At 42.5% G+C, this 22,452-nt stretch overlaps 1 protein-coding gene across 9 annotated transcripts in view; it reads right to left on the bottom strand.

Moving 5' to 3' along the window:
* The window catches only part of DOCK10 (dedicator of cytokinesis 10), a 1,740,483-nt gene that overhangs the window by 785,193 nt on the left and 932,838 nt on the right, over positions 1 to 22,452 (bottom strand). For all 9 annotated transcript variants that reach the window (XM_086943899.1, XM_086943900.1, XM_086943901.1 and 6 more), the window contains exon 12: positions 17,895 to 18,122. In XM_086943899.1, the coding sequence (XP_086800025.1) occupies positions 17,895 to 18,122 (228 nt within the window). The remainder of the gene's footprint in view (positions 1 to 17,894; positions 18,123 to 22,452) is intronic.

Below are 22,452 nucleotides of genomic sequence, written 5' to 3'. Positions count from 1 at the left end.
TAGCTCATACTACATAACAATCCCTTCCATTCTCACAAATTTCATTGAAATTCAATTTAGCCATTTAGCCTGTAGACCTCTCCAAGTACCGTGAGGTAAATTACTTCACAAAACACATCTGAATTGTTGGCATTGACAACCAATGAAAATGTTACTTTCATTTTCTACTTTTATTACCTGACATTTGATTGGTTATATACCTGTATATATATAAAGGGAGAGAAGGAAACACAGCCATTTTGACTACTACTTCTTGTTGTACCTCCTATTTCAATAGCTTCAAAAAACTTCAACTTCTTTGTGAAGGTAAGTTATAATTTAATATATTGTGCACTATGACTTAATATAGTAGACTTTTTTTGCTAGATATACACTATCCCTCTGTAGTAGTAATGTATTTAGATAGACTTCTCTGTTATAGTTATCAATGGAGTAAGGCTTGTCTTGGTTAAATCACATACACTTTTTTATAGTCCTATTTCTACTCTCATACTATACACTGTCAAAAGATAAATTCACTGATAAAAACTGCCTATCTAAAATTAATCCCAACAGTGCCCTATCTCTACTAATATATATTTTTTTAATCCATATTTCAGGCAAAATTATAGTCCTATTTCCACTCTCATACTATACACTGCCAAAAGATAAATTCACTGATAAAAACTGCCTATCTAAAATTAATCCCAACAGTGCCCTATCTCTACTAATATATATTTTTTTAATCCAAATTTCAGGCAAAATGGAAGGCGAGCAGCAAGTTTCTTTTGAGATGGACCTGCAAGAGAGCAGCCAGGAATTAATTGAACAAATTGACATGGAATTTATGGATGAAAGCTTGGATAATGAACTGCTGCAATGTGTCCAAGCAGTAGATGTCCTCCTTGCAAATGAGGACATTTTGCAACCTCACAGATTGCAAACAATATATCAAGAAAATAATGACATTTCAGACACTGAAATATTAGAAAGTTTAATAAATTATGAAAAAGAATCAAAATAAAAAAAACACTTTAAAAAAAAGAAAACAAAAAAAAACAAGAAAAACAACAAACAATTAACATACAGCATTAGAAAAGTCTTTCATTCTTTTATCCATAAAGTTCGCTGCCCAGAACGCTTTCCGGTTCGCGAACTTGGCGCTTATCACGCAAAAAAAAAGTTTTTTTTTTTTTTTTGGACCCTCCTAGGCCCTTTTAAAACCTCCACATAAAACCTAGGGGGTCAACGAGGATCTACTATGCCCCCTTATGGTAATTTCCCCCTTTGTTTTGCCCTCCTCTTGTCTCTCGATCCTACCGAGAGACAAGATGGCGGCCGCTCCGGACTGTTTAGAATGTTGACAGACACCGGAGGGCCAATCAGCTTCTCATCGCAAAGTTCCGTTACGCGAAAGGTTCGCTAACCGGATAGCTGCCCGGAGCGCTGTTACAGATATATATCTTGATTTAAACGTTAATTTCTCAAAATCCACTGAAGCACATATATTGAGACCTAGCAAAGGCACATCGGGCTAACAGTCCCTACAATTTTGCCAAGTTTCGTGAAAATCCATTCAGCCGTTCGGGCTAAAAGTGAGTCCAACCGCCCTATGGAAATTAACATGGGAAAAACGTGTTTTGGGACCCCCCTTTTTTCTCGGCCCCCCCTCCACAAAACCCCCCCAAATTTTCAAGGGCTGCTCAGAAACAAAATGTGCCATTTTCCTGAAAATTTCAGCCAATTCCGTCCACAAACGCCAAAGTTATTAGGCATAGAATTTTCAGAAATCCCATAGGGAAAAAATCCTAACTATATATACCTACTGGCGACCGCCAGTAGGTAATATATGCTTTCACTTTCTAAAGTTATCTGTACTGTTGTCACTTTATTTATTTCATTGCAAGTAATAAGAAATATACTACTGCAAACAAGTGAAAAAGAAGTTTGGAATGTTTTTCAGTCAATCACTGCATGACTGTCAATGTATTTTCATTGATGTCATTATCTTTGATTTACTACACATGGTTATTCTATGAATGAGTCCCACAGGGCCATTGTAATGTTTCTTCCAGAGAAGCTTGCACAAAGGGGACACTGTCGTTTTAGCTATAGACTAATTAAATCTGAAATGACCTCCTTCTTTACATTAGAGACCCTGATGCCAAACTGTCTCCAGTGATTCCAGTGATTCTCTGCTTTGGGAGACATTTGGTGTTGAAAATTAACTGGGAAAATCCATGATGTTTCCGCTTGCAGAGGCCATTATGCAGTGGTCTGAGGGCTACACTCTAAATTGGACAACAGAGCCCCTTAGATATTTTGGGATTAATGTTCAAAGAAGACCTGATGCAGGCTTTTACTACAGCTATAGATATGAAATAGAAGTCAGAGAAAAGCAAAGAGAGATAGATTAAACTTCTACTGTTTTGGCTGGGAGATTTTTCCTTGAATGTTATACTTGATTCAGAACATTACTATGTACCTGCCTATGCCATTTTTAGCGATCTACAGAGTTCATTGATCAGGCTGTCGTAGGTTTATAATCTGCTCAGAATCAAATGGGAAACATTATTGCTCTCATACTAAAAGGAATGTGTGGTTCGCTCAGACCTGGAGCTATGTTATCATGTCGTGCAGGCCCACAGTCCCCAACATCTGCCACATCTTATGCATGAGGTGGAGGTTTGCAACACTGGATCACTTGTTGCCAGTCTAATCAGGTTGCTTCAGAGATCACATGTGTGATGGCCCACTAGGTTCTACCATAAAAGCAAGGACATGGGTAATAAAGAAAAGCCAGCTTTCCTTGCTTTACTTGATAGAAATACAAGGAATCTGGTGAACATGGCTGCCCATGCTCAGACGGGCACTGGTGCTTAGCTTCAAAGGCTTGGCACAGGCCATATGAGTGACCTGTTCATTAACAATACACTAATTACCCTTGAGCAATTTAGAGAGCGTTGCCTGGACTTTTTGGTGCTTGATACTTTTCTATTATAATAGAATGTTGTAGACAATAAAGGGCATTATGGTGAACCTAACATTTTCCCCCACTCAGATATCTGATACAAGCCCAAGAGGTGAAGCACAGCATTTCTAAGAACAGAGACAAACAGAGACAAACATTTACGGCTGAGCTGCGGCGATTTTTATCGCAGATAAACCTTGGTATTACCAAGGTTTATCGCAAATGCGATAAAAATCGGCCGCAATGCATGAATATCGCTGAAAAGTCAGCGATATTCATGCATTACCAAGCTAATGCTCTTAGCCATGTTATCCACCTCCCATTGGAAAACATGGCTAAGAACTGCTCAGGGCAGGTGTTAGCTTTTGGAGAAGTTGGTAATAGGAGATAGCGATGTTAGCGACTGTTTCCAGTCCACTTTGCATGTCAGTGATAAATATCACTGACATGCAAAGTGGGGCCCAAGATGGTCGCTATCTCCTACTAGCTGTCGCTAACTGGTGTTAGCGACAGCTAGGTAATAGGGAGATCATTTTATCTCCGCTTTCTTGGCTTTTAAAGCCAAAAAAGCAGAGATAAACCCCCTTGATAATATGCCCCATCGTTACTTAAAGCAGTATGCCCCCAGGTGATAGCGGGGCACAATTGGAATCAGAGCAGGACCTGGTATGCTCCATTACAGAGGTGCAGAGGCTACATTGCTTCTTACTAATTTGGATTCTATCAATAGAAGACATGGGCGCATAAAAGCTAAGTTCATACAACATTATTATTATACATTGATTAGACTGCTGAAATATGGGCGTATGGCTGATGACAGATGTGAGAGGTGTGATTGGGAAGGGTGGCTCTGATGCATGTGGCATGGTGGTTTCCCGAAGTATAGGCCAGAGGTCTTCACTGTATCAGACAAAATGATAACTTACAGAATAAAGAAGTTCCCTCTATGTGCATTTCTGGGGTATATCCAGGACATCAGTGTTGCTACCAGAAAGTTCACAGCTCTGGCACTCCCACTGGAGGTTTTTGCATCGTGCAGCACTTTCCGCAATACAAAATTACTACATTTCAACGTTTTCTTTCTACATGGGGAACATAAACCCTTTCCAAAAATATTCCAGGACTGAAGTCAAAGTAGTAAATAAATCCCCTAGAAAGTTGTAATTCTCCCAAATATTCTAAACTTAAGTTAGAGTATCAAATTTGACCTCCCCGTGTCCGCTCTGTCCACTGCTGCCATGAGGGCACAAGTCAAGGCAAGAAACACAAATATACAAGCATTTGCAACACCTATGAATGTGCATTTTGCAATATGATTGATTACTGGGCCTGTTGCATCACAAAATGAGATCCAGTTCTTCGTTGACAAGCTAGGAATACAAATGTAGGGATAGCGGCTGTAGTTCTTGAAAAGGGTGTGTGTGTGTGTGTATGTGTATATATATGTATATATACATGTCTGTGCAAGAACATGTCTGTGATTGCATGAGTCTGTGTCTGAATAAATGGATGCCGGAGTGTGTTGGCTGAAAATATTTGCTATCATGATTTTATCCCTAGCATTTTCTGGATCGACAACCTTGGCTTGGCTTGTAATGTTGGCCCAACCTTACAGTGAATACTTTATCATGCTGTGGGATCTCTTGTCATGATTTTGACTATCCCTAGTATAATTGTGGAACATGTTTAATAGGGACCATCCCTGGCTTTTTATGGGCATGCTGGACATACATGGTTCTATTTCTATGGCACGACTTGCTCACATATTGTCAGCATTCTTACAAACTTGTTGCTATCTCTGGAATAATTATGGCTACCCCCCACACATATGGGTATAAGAGTATTCCTATATCCTATATCGTCCACATTATTTCAATCATTGTGGCATTCTCTCTTTTAACGATGGTGTGAATTTCTGCCACGTAATTGAAATATCAGTTTTTTTGACAATTATAAATTGACATGCAAGACAGAATCTGTAAATGTGTGGTATTGTAGTTGAGCATAATTGGAGAAAATGACATATTTTGTTAACGGAGAATAAAAAAGGAGCTGGAAATCACAAATGTATAGACAATAAATAGCAGATTTTTCTTATTCGCTTTGAAAGAAAAGTCTGACTTTAATGTGCCTGTACATGTTTATATTTTCAGAGAAGCAATGATAATGCATACTGGGTATAGACAGCATATTACTGATGTTCGTCCACCGGTAACAGAGATAACTGACACCTCTGACTGTTATTTCACGGCTCATATTAAAGCTTTTCATCACCAATACAGTTTGAGCTCCATATGTATTTATGTATTATCACTACTTTTCTCATCTGATCCTGTAAGATTTCTGCAAAATTAAGGATGGCACCACTGCCTGAGTCTTCAATACTTGCCTAGCTTTGCTGTCTATTGCGTAAGATTTTGAGTACACCTTTAGATTTTTCCTCTGTGTACCTTTTCTGAACTTAATCAGTATTGCTAGCAGGGCATTTGTGAAACATCACAGGTTTTAAAAAGTCAAAGCAAGGTGTAGTGGCAGGTACCTGTGATAAGTGTGCTACCACCATGCACATGGGATAGTGGTGAAAACATGACACTAGACTTTCCACATACCAAAGAAATTCATACATTCACAGCTTTTGTTACGGAATTTGTTATGTGTGATGACATAAGCCAATTCTGACTTTTTACCTAACTGCCCTTTACTGCTGTTTTTTAAAGTTCATAGTTACAATGTCAACAGCAACATTTCAAGTCCCAGATACAATGTGATGTCTGTTAAAAGCTCAAGACACTTGAAGCTATGAACATACACACGAAGCAGCACCACCTTAATGCAGTCTCCGGATCAAAGATTGACATTTTGCCTAGTGCTGATAAGGCCCCAGTGTGTGTAAGCTCATGTTTCCCAAAGGTAAACACATGAAGGCACTTTTAGTTAGTGTGTACACTGTCACACATAAGAACTATTTAAAAATTGAATAATTTCATTAAGTATGTCAATTCCAATATCTTGTTAACTTCCCAAGTATGGACATCTTTTTCAATGACCAGTAAGCCAGCAGTGATTGGGGAAACATTTACTACACACCCAAAAGAAACAGCCATGTTTCGGATGCCAAACGAGACTTTCCTCTGACTTATGCAGGTACAATGATTTTCGGAAGGCCATGATCCAATGTAAGATTTTAAGGGACTTAAAAAAAAGCTTTAACTTCTCACCCTACTTTTGCATCTGATTAAATTTACTTATGGTTTTGCTTAAGAATCAATGTTTTCCAGCACCAACGCATGTACTACAATTTCCGTATTTAGATCAATTAACTCAGTTAAATTTCACCAGTTTATACCAACTATATACAACAGCAATTTTAGAGGCATCAGTATTTTCTAAATCAGATAAAGCAAGTGGCCACTGCAACAGGTTAAGCCAAAATAATTTGGTTAACTTCATCAATATGAAAGGTATTCACTCAAATACCTTTATTTTCAAATCAATCAGTACAGGATAACCAGTTCAGCCCATCTAGAAACCTATTTTGATTTAAATCCACAAACTTGATAAAGAGTCACTGCAACAAATACGTCAAAAATAATATAAAAGAAACATAAATTATGCAGAATTACACACCTTCCACCACAGGCAGCAAAGTGCCCCAAGCCAATCTGGCTTTACTGACAAGTTCACTAAATAATATGTGCTTGTTGAGAGACTTGGGTTCTATCTGATGTTCAAGTTATGCAAAAACAATCTATACACATTAAGGGGCTAATTATGATGGCAGTCGGATGAGTGCCCAACCGCCATCATATCATGAATGGGACCGGCCGACAGATACTCGGCGGTCTCGCCAGACAAATTAGGATTCGACCACCATGGAGGCGATTGGAAACATGCCTCTTAGCATTGAGACTTGTGCTGTGGCCCAAAAAAGGGCTGAAGCACAAACTTCACTGCTAAGAAGCATGGTTGTGCACATTGTGACAAGCGCCATGTGGTGCCCCCCAGGGATGGTGCAGGAATGTTTAGGGGGACAGCAGACCCCATAACGGAGGGCCTGAAAGGAAGGAGGGCCAGCCAGGGGCCCCCAAAGTCACTTTTCACCTGCCTTTGCATGGTGGGTGGACCGCCATGAAAGAGCAGGCGGAAAGGGACATTGTAATTCCCAAGGCATTGCCTGAGCAGGCACCGCCCCTATTTTAGGGATTACTGTCCCTCCGATGGTGATGCACGGCGGATGGTCCCTCGACCAGATACCTCTGCCCACCGCATCCCAATGTAGGGGGTGGACCTTCAGGGGCCAATGGCGGTGGGACCGCTGCCGACGGCCTGACGGGGTCAGTCCCCCCCTCCATCGTAATCTGGCCCTACGTTTGTAGTTCCTATAACATTCTACTTTTTTTTAGACCTTTATATTTCATAGATAATCTGTTAGCATTCATACCTTACAGAAGCGCATTTACTTAATAATCAAAGTCGAAACTTGATAAAAATTGTGGCAAAAGTATGATAAATCCATCTCACTTCTGTCTGATGTCTTTTGCTAAGCAATTTATTGCAAATAATTCCAATGCTATTGGAATGTAACTGTAAACTGGCGAGGTATCCCATATAGTGTGTCTGCTTTTTTAGAGCCCAGAAATGTTCAAGTAATGTTATGATGAGGGCTTGTATAGTGCTGATGATATATATTTTTTCCTGCAACTGCAAACTGTAGCATAAAGAAAATAAATGAGACGTTTAAAATGCAAATAATTTCAAACGCATGCAGTAATCTTCCTCCACTATTAAAGTTTTTTACTTTATTGCTAGCAAGCATGATTATATCTTTGGCAAGCCCACAACTATAGAAGCCACAAGGTTTCATTGTCAACTATTTATTCATTTTATAAATTGGCTCAAAGTGACTTTTTAATATTAAATCACTAGTATTTGGATTATTGCTATAAATCATTTATGATAGCTTGGTAGTTAAAGATTACTGCCGTGACAGCTTAAGTGTATTAATTTCAAAACCATGTTCCTAGTCTCACCGTGTCACATATTAAATTATATAATCATTCAGGACAAAGAATTCGCATGTCTGCATATTAACATTTCCTATTTTTTAAGTTTTAATACCTATAATGGTTTATAGCAAAAGACTCGTGCTGTAACCTCTTTCTTTGAATCTTTCTTTGAATCTTCATGTGATTAACTTTACTTTCTAAATTAATTTTATTTATGTAATACAGTTTCTTTCCACGCAAAGCAGCTCTCCATGGGGTGTACTTTTCCTTAGTGGGAGAGGGGGGGGGCTGGAAGAGTAATATAGCAAATAAAAAAACGTTGGTTTCTTTATGTGAGGTTGCAATGGTTGGATAATTATCTAACACAACGTGTTTGAAACACAAAACAGAAAGGCTAATTTGGCTACCATTCACTGTTAGTTTGATGTTCACAACAATGTAAATGTAGTATTTCAATATGTGCCAAGAGCTCTTCATATGTACTTTTCTATACCATATGTATTTCACCAACAAATCTCGGACACAGCAGTAGATTAACCATTATTTTCTGGGTCCTTATAATGCCACATAAACTCAGTAAAATATGGTTCAAACCTGAAGCTCGGGAGGAGCTTAGCGCGCATCCAAGATGGTTGCGTGAGCACAGGGCTCCCGAGACCCTCACCGCCTCCCGCATCTATCCTGTCACAAATCCTGATATAGACGACAGGTTCTTCTAGATGTCACCCTGCTGACACAGAATCTTTTTCCAGAAATCGATTTGGCTGCCGGGAACCGGACTTACTCCACCTCGAAACTTCGCGGCCTACATCGATGAACAGCCCGGGACTCGAGTCCCCGAGGTACCCAGGTGGCAATTGAACAACAACGGCCAGAGGGAAGCGGCCAGTGCCCCTGCAGTACTTTCGGTTTCGCTTTTGGTCTTTGTCTACTGTGACTTGCTGCCAGTGGACTCTGCTGGCCCGTGGCCTGCTACTGGCCGTACGCTTGTCTTCCACCCTAGTCCCCGGACTCTACAAGTCAGCTTTGCGAGGAGCCATTCAAACCAGGTCCCAAAGGCCCCATCGAGGCTCGCTGCTCAATATGGCGAACAAGCCGGAAAGTGAGAAGCGGGCCATAAAGGGCACGTACCGAGGGGGTACCACCCAATTCAACACTATGGACCGCTTCACCTACCCAAAAGGATCTCCCAGTGGTGTGGGTAAAGTTCTGGACGAGACTGGGATGGCTCTTCCGTGATTGAAGAACTGACATTGAGGGACGTCATGGGCGCCATTGCAAGCATGAAGACGTCCATGGGCCAGCAGTACGAGACACTGGCTTCGAAGATTGACACGGTGGCAATCGATGTTAACTTAATCAGGACTGATCTTGCGAAGACCAACGAGCGGGTCAAGTCCCTGGACATTAAGACCGCCAGTCTCACGACCGACGTCTCCAATCTTCAGACTGAAGTTCGCAATCTTCGATCATCTAACGACTTGTTCGCCCGTTGGCTGGATGATTTCGAAAGTCGGGCTAGGCGCAACAATGTGCGTATCATCGGGGTTCCGGAGAAGCCCACTGAACTATCTACAGATCTCCTTGTGGAGGACCTCATACTGAATCATTTGACCCCCAAGGGCCTCAGCAACTTTTTCGCAGTGGAGCGTGCTCACAGAGTCCCTGGTGGGAAGCATAAACCGGGTGCCACTCCGCGGCCCATCATAGCCAGGATTTTCAATTTTCGGGACAGGGACGCTATCCTTCAGGCATCCCGGACCAACGGTCCCGCGAAATTCGAAAATGCAACGATTGGCTTCTACCCGGATTTTACGCAAGCTGTACAAAAACAGCGGATGGAATTCATGGGGGTGAAACGGCGACTTATGGACATGGGACTGAAGTATGCCATGCTCTTCCCTGCCCGACTGCGGATTGAATATAAGGAACGTGCGCTCTTCTTTGACCGACCTGAAGTCGTCAGTGACTGGCTCGATACTTTGTCAACGCATCGAGATCACCCGGAACAATCGAGGGGCGCTGAAGGTGGCTCGAAGGAGCAGGAGGAGTGAGAACTGACCGGCGTGTGTGCTCTATAGACTTACAGCAGTGGTTCGATGACTCTTTTGTGTACATATATTAGTAAATTCCCGGGGGCAGTGGGGATTCGGGACTCTTCCTCCTCTAGGGGTTTCTTCTCTTTTTGTAGATTAGTATTTTTAATCGGGCAACAGGCACACTGCAAGTTGGGGTGGCTTTTTGGTCTAACGCAGGGGTGCAGGGTGGAGGGGTGTGTATTGGGAATTTCTCTGGGGGTGGGGGGGGAACTTGTTGTTTCTTTGTTTATTCCGAGGCCACACATTGCCATATACTTCGATTTCTGTGCCTGTTTCTTTGTGGGGGGGGGGGCACTGTCCTCATTTCCGGGATGGGGGTAGGGGGCTGAGTTGGAATGTCAACGGTCTGGGTGACAGGATAAAGCGGGGGATAGTTTCACAGTATTTGAAACATCTTTCCCCAGATGTAGTGTTGCTGCAGGAAACACACCTGATGGGGAACACATGCATGCATTGAAAAGACGGGGCTATCGTCTGGTGGCACACTCTGGATTCACTACTGGGTCGAGGGTGGCTGGCGTTCTTGTCAGAAACTCCCTCCCCCTGGAAATAGACAACACTGTACTAGACGATAGGGGTCGGTATGCTGCTATCATGGGCAGGTGGGAGGGGAAGACGATCTCCATACTTTCTGTGTATGTCCCGCCAGGTTTGCATTCCACGACGTTCTCTGATTTGGGAAGGGTGGTGTTGGGTCTCCCCGAAGGTATACTGGTTGTGGGTGGTGATTTTAACTTGGTTGTCTGTGGTAAGGAGGACTGCAGCCCCCCCGGGATCTTCCGAAATCTCAGTCTTGGCTGGGTAACTTCTTGGACGCACTGGGTCTGGTGGATTGTTGGAGACTACTGCACCCCGTACAGGCACAATATACCTTCTATTCGGGCGCACATGGGAGTCTCTCAAGGCTTGACTATATCCTAGTGCCGGCGGTGCAGATGGTCTCGGTGAGAGAAATTCGACACCTGGCCAGGGGCATCTCGGACCACTCCCCACTCTGGCTTACTATTGATATGCAGATGGGAGCTGAGGGTCGGGTGGCTCCGATTAACCCCTGGCACCTCCGCAATCCTAAAACCAGGGCTGGGGTGGTTAAATGCATGGACTACTACTTTGACGAGAATGTGGGGTCGGTGTCCTCCTCTATCTCACTGTGGGAGGCCTACAAGACGGTGATCCATGGTCAAACCTTGTCATTGATCGCCAGTACGAAGAAAATAAGAATGAGGAGGTGGTACGATTGGAGAATGAAATTACTGCTTTGGAAGAGGAACTGCAATTTGGGGTTACACAGGAGGGGCTGCACGTTTTAGCCCTTAAACAGTCTGACTATAGGGCTCTGGTGACTGATGCGGCCAAGGCAATGAGTCGTGAGCAACAGGGGCGTTTGTATGATGTCGGTGACAAAGCGGGAAAATTGATTGCTTGGTTGGATAAAAGGGATAGATTGAATCGTGTTGTGCCTGTTGTTGAAAGAGTAGATGGGGTGCGGGTTGTTGATCCGGTTGAGATAGTTGGAGTCTTTGCCCACCACTTTCAGAAGGTGTATGCATCGGTTTCAGACAGACCGGAGGAAGACTCGCATTTGTTACTTAGAGATATCGCATTGCCTAGCTTGTCTGATTCGGACAAAGAGCTTATGGAGGTGGAATTTTCCAACGATGAAATAGCGCTCGCCATCCGCTCCATTCGCTCGGGGAAAGCAACGGGCCCGAATGGCATCCCGATGGAACTGTATAAGTTGTGTCCCGACAAAATGGCGCCACACCTTGGTCAAATGTTTCGAGAATCGCGAGATGTCGGATCCCTTCCCCGGGATCAGAGACTGGCGTCCATTGTTGTCATTCATAAAGACGGGAAACCCCGTGACCAATGTACATCGTTTAGGCCGATATCGCTTCTGAACACTGAACCCAAGATCTTGGCAAAACTTTTGGCAAATTGGCTGGTAAAGGGGATCAGCGACTTGATACACCCAGATCAGTCCGGGTTCATTCCCCATCGAAATACCGCGCTCAACCTGCGCCGTTTTCATGGCGTATTGGCAAGGGCGGGGTCGCTGCGTGAGCCGGCCATCTTGGTCTCCTTGGATGCCTTGATGGCCTTCGACACGGTGGAATGGCCGTATTTATGGGCGGCCCTTGCAAAATTTGGTTTCGGCCCCGGTTTCATCGGGTGGGTTAGACTCCTGTATGAGCAACCGCTGGCCCAGGTGGTGGTCAACGGCAGGGTCTCAGAATCCTTTGTTCTTGGAAGAGGTACGCGACAAGGGTGCACCATATCTCCATTGCTCTTCGCGATTGCCCTTGAACCTCTCGCCGCGTGGCTTCGATGGGAACCGTCACTCAAAGGTATTAGGTGATCCCCTGATTTTGAGGATCGTATATCGTGGTACGCGGACGACATTTTGCTATACCTCACTTCCCCCCGAAAGTCGTTAGGGGTATTGTTTGATGTACTGAGTTCATTCGGGAAGAATTCTGGCCTGGTAATTAATTGGGCTAAGTATTGTATTTATTCTCTCATTGGAGAGTTACCCCCCTTGCCACACGTCTGTCTGATACCGATTTCGCACGTTGGATTCAAATATTTGGGGATCTTCATATCGTTGGACCCCACTGCACGATATGAGAGGAATTTGCTTCCTCCGCTTCTCCGGCTTAAATCTGACGTGACGGCGTGGTGTGGCCTGCCACTGTCTCCGGTGGGAAAGGCGGCTCTTTTCAAGATGATGTCTCTTCCCCGATTCCTGTATGCCATCCAAAACACGCTCGATCTTGTACCTGTCAGTTACTTCCGTGAGATTGAGAGCCTCCAGAGGAAGCTCATATGGGGCGGGGGACCTCGCGTTGCATTGGCGAAGCTGACTCTGCCCTGGTATGATGAAGGCATAGCGTTGCCTGACATCAAACGATATTATTGGGCATCCCAATTAAGTGCAATAAACCACGCAATGTACGGCCCCGTCCCAAATCCCGCATTCGAAATGGATAAGTGGCAGTTGCCGGGAGGTAACTACAATGGGGCGCTTTACTCCAGATCAGCTAGGAAGGATTTGACTGGGCCCACCGGGGTTGCCGTACGGGTGTGGGGTAGTGCAACAGCTGCTACGGGGTGGTCTGACAGATTGACTAGAGCTACCCCGCTTTACGCAGCAGAGAGACTGGGCAATCTCTGGACGACAACGGGATTCAAAAAGTGGGATCTTATCGGTATTAGCAGGGTCGGGGATCTCTGGGTTAAGAACAGGATCAAGACTTTTGACGAACTCAAACTGGAATACGCATTAAGTGATAGGGAGCACTTTCGTTACATGCAGATCCACCATGCGCTTGGGTCAGTCTTCCCAGTCGGACCCGTTATCCCAGAGTCTTCTCCTTTCGAAGACAGAGTGCTTGACGGACACGTCCCCGATAACACCATTTCCCTCATCTATAAAAAACTTATCAACAATCGATCAGACCTACTTATACAGCTTCGGGGTGCTTTGACCAGAGATGGACTGGAGGTGGACGATGAAGATTGGCAGGCTGCGATATCTTCTCCTAAGGAGGTCGCGATTCTGGCACGTCTCCGGCTGGTGCAACTAAAGATTCTACATCGAGTCTATGTCACGGGTCCACGCCTGCTGCGTATGGGTTATTCTGTTGACGGGTAGTGCAGGCGTGGGTGCGGTATGCTTGCTACTTTTCTTCATATTATATGGGAGTGTCCAGATGTTGTGGTATTTGGAACCGTGTGCATGCTGTTATGGAAGAGGTAACGGGTGTTTCGTTGTTGCCGGAGGCCAGACGCTGTTTGTTGAATGTATGGGAGCCAAATGACTACAATGTGGCGCAGACTCAATGGGATACCCTTGGCAATATGGTAGCAAAAAGGGACATAGCCCAACTATGGGGATCTCAGAGAGCACCTCTGGTCTCAGCCTGGAAAAGAAACATGGACTGGTGCATGTTCAGGGAAAAAACTGTGTATGTCGCTCGGGGTAGGCCCAAGAAGTGGGGGAGGATATGGCACCAATGGAACTCGTATCGTGGAGAGTTTTGCACCCCCCCTTTTGTGGAAGTCCCTGACATACCTCTGTCCCCGTGACCGCACATTCCCTGAATGTTACATAATACTGTTTATGATGTGCTCGCTAAGCATGAGCGGGAAATCCGTTACGCTCGCGGATTTTGTGGATTTTTGGGAAATTCGCAATCCGCGAATTTTGCGGATTTCCCGCAAAATCCGCAAAAAAGAAATCCGCGAGCGTAACAGGTTCAAAAGTTGAACCCCCCCTCATGCAACTATTTTACAATGGCGCCAGCAAGCTGCCAGCGCCGTTGTAAAATAGTTACAAAGTTAGCTTGCACAGGAACCACTAGATAAAACGAAGCAGGTGCTTCCTGTGCAAGCTAACTTTGTAACTATTTTACAACAGCGCTGGCAGCTTGCTGGCGCCATTGTAAAATAGTTACAGCCTTACACAGGTCACTCAAGGGACCCCTGCGCCCTTCAGGGCGATTGTATAGTAACACACACATGGTCACTCGAACTAGTTGATGCTCAAATTCAGTGACTCATTCATTAGCCCAAAAACAATCATGAGCGTCTTCGAGGCTGGACAGGTGTGCCTCTTCCCAAATCTACCGTGGAAAATCAGCTGTGATGCTGGGTAGAGGGCGGCCTTTGCATGGTCGCTCGAACTAGTTGATGCTCAAAATCAGTGACTCATTCATTAGCCCAAAAACACTCATGAGCGTCTTCGAGGCTGGACAGGTGTGCCTCTTCCCAAATCTACTGTGGAAAATCAGCTGTGATGCTGGGTAGAGGCCTTTTCATCTTTGACTTTCATGAGCGCAATCCCCGTGCTTTCATGAGCGCAATCCCCGTGCTGGTCCTGTGACCAGGAGCTTCTTTCTCTTCATATAATTGTGTTCGCACGGGTTGCTGCAAGTTCGCACGCGTTTTGTACAATCTCGCAATTTGCGAAACTGTACAAAACCCTCGCGAACTTGCAGAAACCCGTGTGGACATAAAAAAAAAAAATCCGCGCGGATTCGCGGATTTTGCGGATTTTGGCAATCCGCAAATTCGCAAATCCGCAAATTCGCGGATTGCCAATCTGCAAAATCCATGCCTAGTGCTCGCCGACTCCCGCCCCCCCCCCCGAGATCTTAGATCCTTCTATCGCATATATCCTTTCAGATGGGATTGCCCCCCCCTCCCGGGGACAGACACTTATCCCCGGGAGGGGGGGGGGGCATTGCCTCACTAGTTTTATTTGTTTGTGTTTCTTGTTTCTTTATAAAATGTAAAATGTGAAACCTTTAATTTATCCTCCCTACCACCACAGGATCTTCTAAAATGTGGTGCGCAATCGCTGCCGGGCCCTCGGGTTGTCGGCTGATGAGCTGTGTAACATGCAACTTTGGTTTTCATTGCTAACGGCCGGCCCCTGTGGTTGTAGGTCTGCAACTGTATTATCCTTAATGTAATAAAGGTTTTCAAAAAAAAAACAACTGATTGTTCTGCTACAAAATAGTGACCAAGAAACAAAATATAGATATGTCTGAGAGTAAACTGATTGACATTTTGCCATGTTCTAGTATGCTGGCTGAACTTTGTTCCAAGAATAGTTAAATGACCTCAAATCGTACATATGGTGTATGCAAGTGTTTTCAGCCAATTATCTGTTTCCCAAGGAATACCCACTATTCTAGTTAAAGATATGTCAACAAATATTTTTGTAGTTTTAACTTATTGTATGCAAAGTATTGTAAATATTTCACTGCTTGGCTTTGAGTTGCGGCCGGTGCAGGTAAGAGTGGTGAGACCGTCTGGGGGGGATTTCGATGGTGGATGACAAGGGAAAATTAAATAAATAATAATTTTTCCCTTGTCATCGTCCGTCGAGATCCTCCCCATACCGGCCCCACCACTCTTACCTGCACGGGCTGTGGCTGTTGGCTTTCAAGGTAATCATGCTACGGCCCAAAGAAAACACTAGAATATGATGGACGGAGAGCTGAAAGTTTTAAGACACTCACCCCCAGTCATAGATCTGGGTTGAATCCATCATCATTCTTTAGCTGACTTTGGCACCTCAGTTCAGACCCAGCTATATGAAAATCAGTCTTAACCATGTGCCTCATGGGAACAGTCCACCCTGAACTGCCAAACCAGGTCTTCCCTGAACAGGAAACAAGCATCCTGGGACTGGTTTCGGGCTAACAGCCCACATCAGCCAGGCTAGCTTGAATCCAGTGGCAAAGTGAGCAAGGGACCCACGTCTGGGAATACCCTGCTATACCCGCTCATGCTACGGACCGCCATTATTTTACTGAGTGGAAACTGTTTACACAGTGTGTAATTCTCTGAGTTATAACCCCATGAGTTGTGTTATTTGAATCATCAGGCATTTTACTTTGAGTTTAGTTATGGAATATGTTCATTTCTCATATAACCTAGAGATTTCATTACAGTAGTGTAAGTCCATGGAAAGAACTCTTCCTGCACAGCTCAGAACGGATTCCTGTTGTAATAAAGTAGGGCCCTGAGATAGTTCCTCTTTTTTGACTAATACATATTTTGTATGTTTGACAAATTATGTCAGATTCAGAACAAAAGGGAGATAAAATCCATCTACATAAGGAGCAATGTTCACTGTCAAACTTCCAAAAAAGAATTAATATTTCTTCTCAGTGGAGGTTCTGTTGTCTTCTTTTGTCTTTGATTTACTATCAAGCTGCATTCATAATTTTTTAGAAAACGTTTATCAAACCAAAAAGTTACTTTGATTTGTGATACTAAATATAAGGATTCAGAGTGCGGCCAAATTACCTGTGAACTCAGGTTATTGCACTAAACAAATCCCTCCAGGTATTATCTGGCAAAATTAGCATGGCAACAGCAAGTCAGAAAGGGGAATTATGAGCATACTAGTATGCCATAAAACTGAAACAGCACATTAGTCCCCATCCCCATTCCAGCATGTAAAACTGAAGGTCGCAAAGCAACAGCGCAGAGCGCATATCCTGACACTGGGAAACAGTGTTTTTACCACTGTATACGTCCAACCAAGTCCGGATGAGGAGCAAGCTAGTCACTTGATTTCTAATCGAGACCATACCATATCTTGTATACCTCAATCCAAAGTACTGCTATATCCTTGTCTGCCCTGAGGGAAACATAGCCTATGACCTATCTCACACAAAATATGTTGAGCAATAACGTATATAGTTTTGCAACTTGTGCATTCCTCAGGTGTTTCTAATATATGGTTTTCCAATATTGTGATCCATTCAACCTTGGTTTTATGATGCATGTACAAAATCCTGAAGTTGTGTTATCACTGTGCCAACATCAATTTTGTCATACTCCCTAAATTACTGGCACACATCAGTCATATACATAGGTGCACATATAACACACTATATCTTGAACAGTGTAAGCAGCTCTCCTTTGCCCACCCCCTCCACAAATTGCCTTAACCCCTTCGCCGCAGGGGTAATTCCCCCACGGCATGGGGGGAAGGGGTGGAGGCGTTGCGCCACTGTGCTCGCGAAGAGCCCAGCTCGTCATAAGGCACAGTGAAGCTGTGCTCATGACGAGCTGGGCTTGACACGACTCCGCCCACTGATTGATTCTCCCGCACAGGCGGGGAATCAATTGCGCTTGGGAGTGCTGCGGTCGTTATGACAAGCCCAGCTAGTCATGAGCACAGCTCCACTGTGCCTCATGACGAGCTGGGCTCGTCATAAGCATGGAAGGGTAAAGACTCACATTTCAATTATATGGAGGTTCATCTGTTTATCACACAGACTAACAGTAAATCTTGAACTTATGAAATTACTTCACCTGCTTTGGGTACTCCAGCCATGATTCTGGAAATCCTTTCACCTGTGGCTCCTCCACTTGCTTTCCATTGACAACTCCAGGCAATAAAGCGCCATTTTCCTGTAATGTTGAGGATCCTGAAATCATCTGCCTAACTAAAGGGTGGTTCATATCCACATGAAAATCTGCTGATATTTTCCTGCTGTCCTTGATGTCGAAGAGAGCAAGACTCACAAAGAATGGCTCGATCTATAAAGAAAATTAGATATGTTGGTACTTATAAGTAAACATAGGAGATCAGCATTGGCTTTGCTATTGTGCCTCTTATATTACTCAGTGGTAGAGAGACATAATTTCTTGTATCTTATTCGGTTAATAGTCGAATTTTCATTATTATGCAGCACATACTATTCTGGGCTATGTATTTAAGTTAATTTTCAGACATAGTTCTTATTTCGCTTACTGGTTTTCAAAATTCCTTTTTTATGAAGTAATGTGGACTTAGGTTTAATAATATTCACATTTGAGGATGAATGGGCTGGCTTACATACACTGCCCAAATGGTCATAGAGGTACTAAATATTGTAGCAAACATTGAAACAGTATGCTCTGTTGTGGCAGCTAAAAATCGTCGTTTGTAATTTGTAACATATGCAAAATAGTTTTTGTTTAAATCTGGTCCACGCCTGCATGGTCTTGTGCAAAAAGAAATGGAGCAAAATAAAACACTTTTGTAATATTTAATATGGCGTCCATGTAGCACCTGGGGGCAAAATAGCACCTCCCTCACCTCGTAAAGTTAACATATGTGGCCACAACTGTGCGACACCCTCTGGGGACGGTCAGTTTGTTGCATGTCCAGATACTGAAAATCGGCTAATTTTAGGGTATATGGTCAAACTATCGATTCCAAAATATAGACTAACACAAATATCGATTCAAAAATATAGAATAGACAAAATATTGAATGGACAGAATATAGACATCAAAAATATCGTTTTTAAGGTAAGTAATATATCGATTTTAAAAATATAGAAAGTCAAAATATCGAAGTACATAATAAAAGGTATTAAAAATATCGAATTTTTAATAATATCGAATATTTTTAAGTGTTTTGTATCTTAGTATAGGTGTGAAAAGTGTATATTTTTTGTAATTTATTTGAAGTAATTTATTTTATGTTATTTAATTTTTGCGTAATGTAATTCTGTAGCGGGTTGTGGGTTTATAGGGAATAGGGTGGGAAATAATTTAATTATGATTAACTAAATATGTTAATAATTTTTATTGGTATTTATTTTGAATACATTGATAATTAATTTTTAATTGGTAATTAATTAATTCTTAGTTGGTAATTAATTTTTATTAATTGATCAATTGATAATCATGTGAATTATATTAATTTATTTTCAGTAGAGTGGAAATAGTAAAATTTACCCATACGCTATCCAACGCTTTACCTACTGTTGCACTCTCTGGGGTGGGAATAGTAATTTTTACCCCTACGCTATCCAACGCTTTCCCTACTGTTGCACTCTCATGGAGTGGGAATAGTAATTTTTAGCCCTACGCTATCCAACGCTTTCCCTACTGTTGCACTCTCTGGAGTGGGAACAGTAATTTTTAGCCCTACGCTATCCAACGCTTTCCCTACTGTTGCACTCTCATGGATTGGGAATAGTAATTTTTAGCCCTACGCTATCCAACGCTTTCCCTACTGTTGCACTCTCTGGAGTGGGAATAGTAATTTTTACCCCTACGCTATCCAACCCCTTCCCTACTGTTGCACTCTCTGGAGTGGGAATAGTAATTTTTACCCCTACGCTATCCAATGCTTTCCTTACTGTTGCACTCACTGGAGTGGGAATAGTAATTTTTACCCCTACGCTATCCAACGCTTTCCCTACTGTTGCACTCTCATGGAGTGGGAATAGTAATTTTTACCCCTATGCTATCCAACGCTTTCCCTACTGTTGCACTCTCTGGAGTGGGAATAGTAATTTTTACTCCTAAGATATCCAACGTTTTCCCTACTGTTGCACTCTCTGGAGTGGGAATAGAAATTTTTACCCCTACGCTATCCAACGCTTTCCCTACTGTTGCACTCTCTGGAGTGGGAATAGTAATTTTTACCCGTACGCTATCCAATGCTTTCCCTACTGTGGCACTCTCTGGAGTGGGAATAGTAATTTTTAACCCTACGCTATCCAACGCTTTCCCTACTGTTTCACTCTTTGGAGTGGGAATAGTAATTTTTACCCCTACGCTATACAACGCTTTCCCTACTGTTGCCCTTCCAGGAGTGGGAATAGTAATTTTTACACTCCCGGTATCCTACGGTAATAATATTGTGTCTTTTTTTATTAATAATATGTTTATAAATATATATATATATATATATATATATATATATATATATATATATATATATATATATATATATATATATATATATATATATATATATATCTTTTAACATATATGATTGTATGTTTTCTTTTAGAAGTTAAATGAATTATTTATTAATTTTAAGGTAATTTAGGTATTTTTATGTATATTTTAGCTATTTATTTTTAATATTGTTTTAATTTTACATTATTTTTAAGAAATTCAATATTTTTACAAAGTATATATTTTTAAACTATATTTTGGGTTCGATATTTTGATACTTACCTGTTTGTAGATAGGTATTCGATATTTTGTCTGTCGATATTTTGGAATCTATATTTTGGGTAGTCTATATTTTGTCCCTCGATATTTAGTCAGTGATCCCATTTTTAGACGTAATACAAAGGGAAATTGCATCCGGGTAGGCCCGCTGGGAAAACTCATGCCCTGACCACGTGCTTCACATAGATGCCCAGTCCGATTTTTGTTTTACATCTATATTGAGCACATTCCCAACAGGCGTATGCAGTTACCCAGCAAAGAGGACAAAATGATGCTATTATCACATGTAGCTGGTTTAACACATTTCCTCACCTTGTACTGTAATTTTAAAAAAGCAAACTGTGGTTTCAATGTAAAGACACAAGCACAAATACGTTTACCAATAGATTTCTCTGCACATATGTGCATACACAAAAGTGCCCTATACCCTTTACAAGGAGGTGTAATAGAAGGAATTCAATGTAAAAAAATACTTTATTTTGGAAAAGCAATAAACGTTTTCCGTAGGTACAGTTAAAAACAACATTCTTAATCTAGAACATGTAATATATAAAGTCTAAAACCATTTCACATCATATATTTACACGTTAATATGCATAATAAATTAATTATTAACACTAGCATACACATTCAATTTAATTAAAAAACTCATGCTTGGGAATCACAATTATAGCTAATATAAAACATCATTCTTCTTTTTGCCCACATCTGCCTAAAAAACTTAGCAGTTGCGCTAACATACAACCCAGGGGGGGCAGTTCTTAGTATCCTCAGAGCAGTACGGTGGCACAAAGTCCCAATACTCTGAGACACGAGCCAATCACTCCAACCGAATCTGGGCATACGCTGGGCATGTGAAAAACAGATGTGGCACAGTCTCCTATTGGTCAGGGCAGTAGGGACAATTACCTGTATCAAGGCACCACCACCAAACCATAACGGGCGTCAAAGGGAGCAACCCTACTGATGGCACAATTTCCGATCTAGCGGAGTCGTTATTAAATCCCAGTACATTTTAAACTCATGCACTACTTTAACATCCAAAAACTGCCCCAATAATGAAGTGTTCCACCCTCTGTAATGCCAGTGCCCAATACTGTTGTTTTAGTATCCTTTGGATGGAAAGACATCCATAGCTTGATGACACCAAAGCTTTCCATAGCTTAATAAGATCAACAACTTCTTGATCGAGCAAAACCAAGGGACTTTATGAAATCTGTCAATTTTCATAACATCTTTTAGGGCAGCAACATAATGGCTCAGCTCTGGGGTTATCCATAGTCTTCTCCAGAACAGGGAGAGCAGAGGGGCCTTAAGGGCAACCTTTTTAACACCCATATACAATTACAGAGGACACAGTGGAGTACTAGCTGGTAGTGAAAACAGTGCTCTTAAAACCCTTTTTCTGAGAGTTTCAGGGTGAGCACTTCTCTAAATCCCCAAAGTTCAGCACCGTATAATGCAACCCCTATAGCCTTGGCCTCATATACTTGGAGAGCTGGCTTCACTGGTTTAGTAAAGGATGACTGATGTGCTTTTAGGATAATGCCAGTAATCTGCCTGTTTTTAGGCAAGCCTTGTCAATATGCTTGGACCAGGATGTGTCAGATGAAAGTTTTATTCCTAGGTAGTCAAATGAATCACCCCTCTCAAGGAGCCTATTTCCTAGCCTCAGATTACCCATGATCTTTTTTGCTATGCTAAACACCATGAACTTAATCTTACCTACATTAATTTCCAGGCCATGATCCTTGAAAAATGCATTGAATTTATTCAGAAGCATTTGGAGGCCACTCAGGGTTTTTGAGATTAACAGAGTATCATCCACGAACAACAATATGCGGATCTTAACAATGGCTATAGATGGGTCGTCCGCTGGGGACTCCAAGAGATAATGGACCATCCTGTT

This window comes from Lissotriton vulgaris, chromosome 11 (assembly GCF_964263255.1).
Source record: "Lissotriton vulgaris chromosome 11, aLisVul1.2, whole genome shotgun sequence".
NCBI classification, from domain to species: Eukaryota; Metazoa; Chordata; class Amphibia; order Caudata; family Salamandridae; genus Lissotriton; species Lissotriton vulgaris.
The sequence above is the reverse complement of the archived record's forward strand: the minus strand, read 5'-3'. Positions and strand labels throughout refer to the sequence as shown.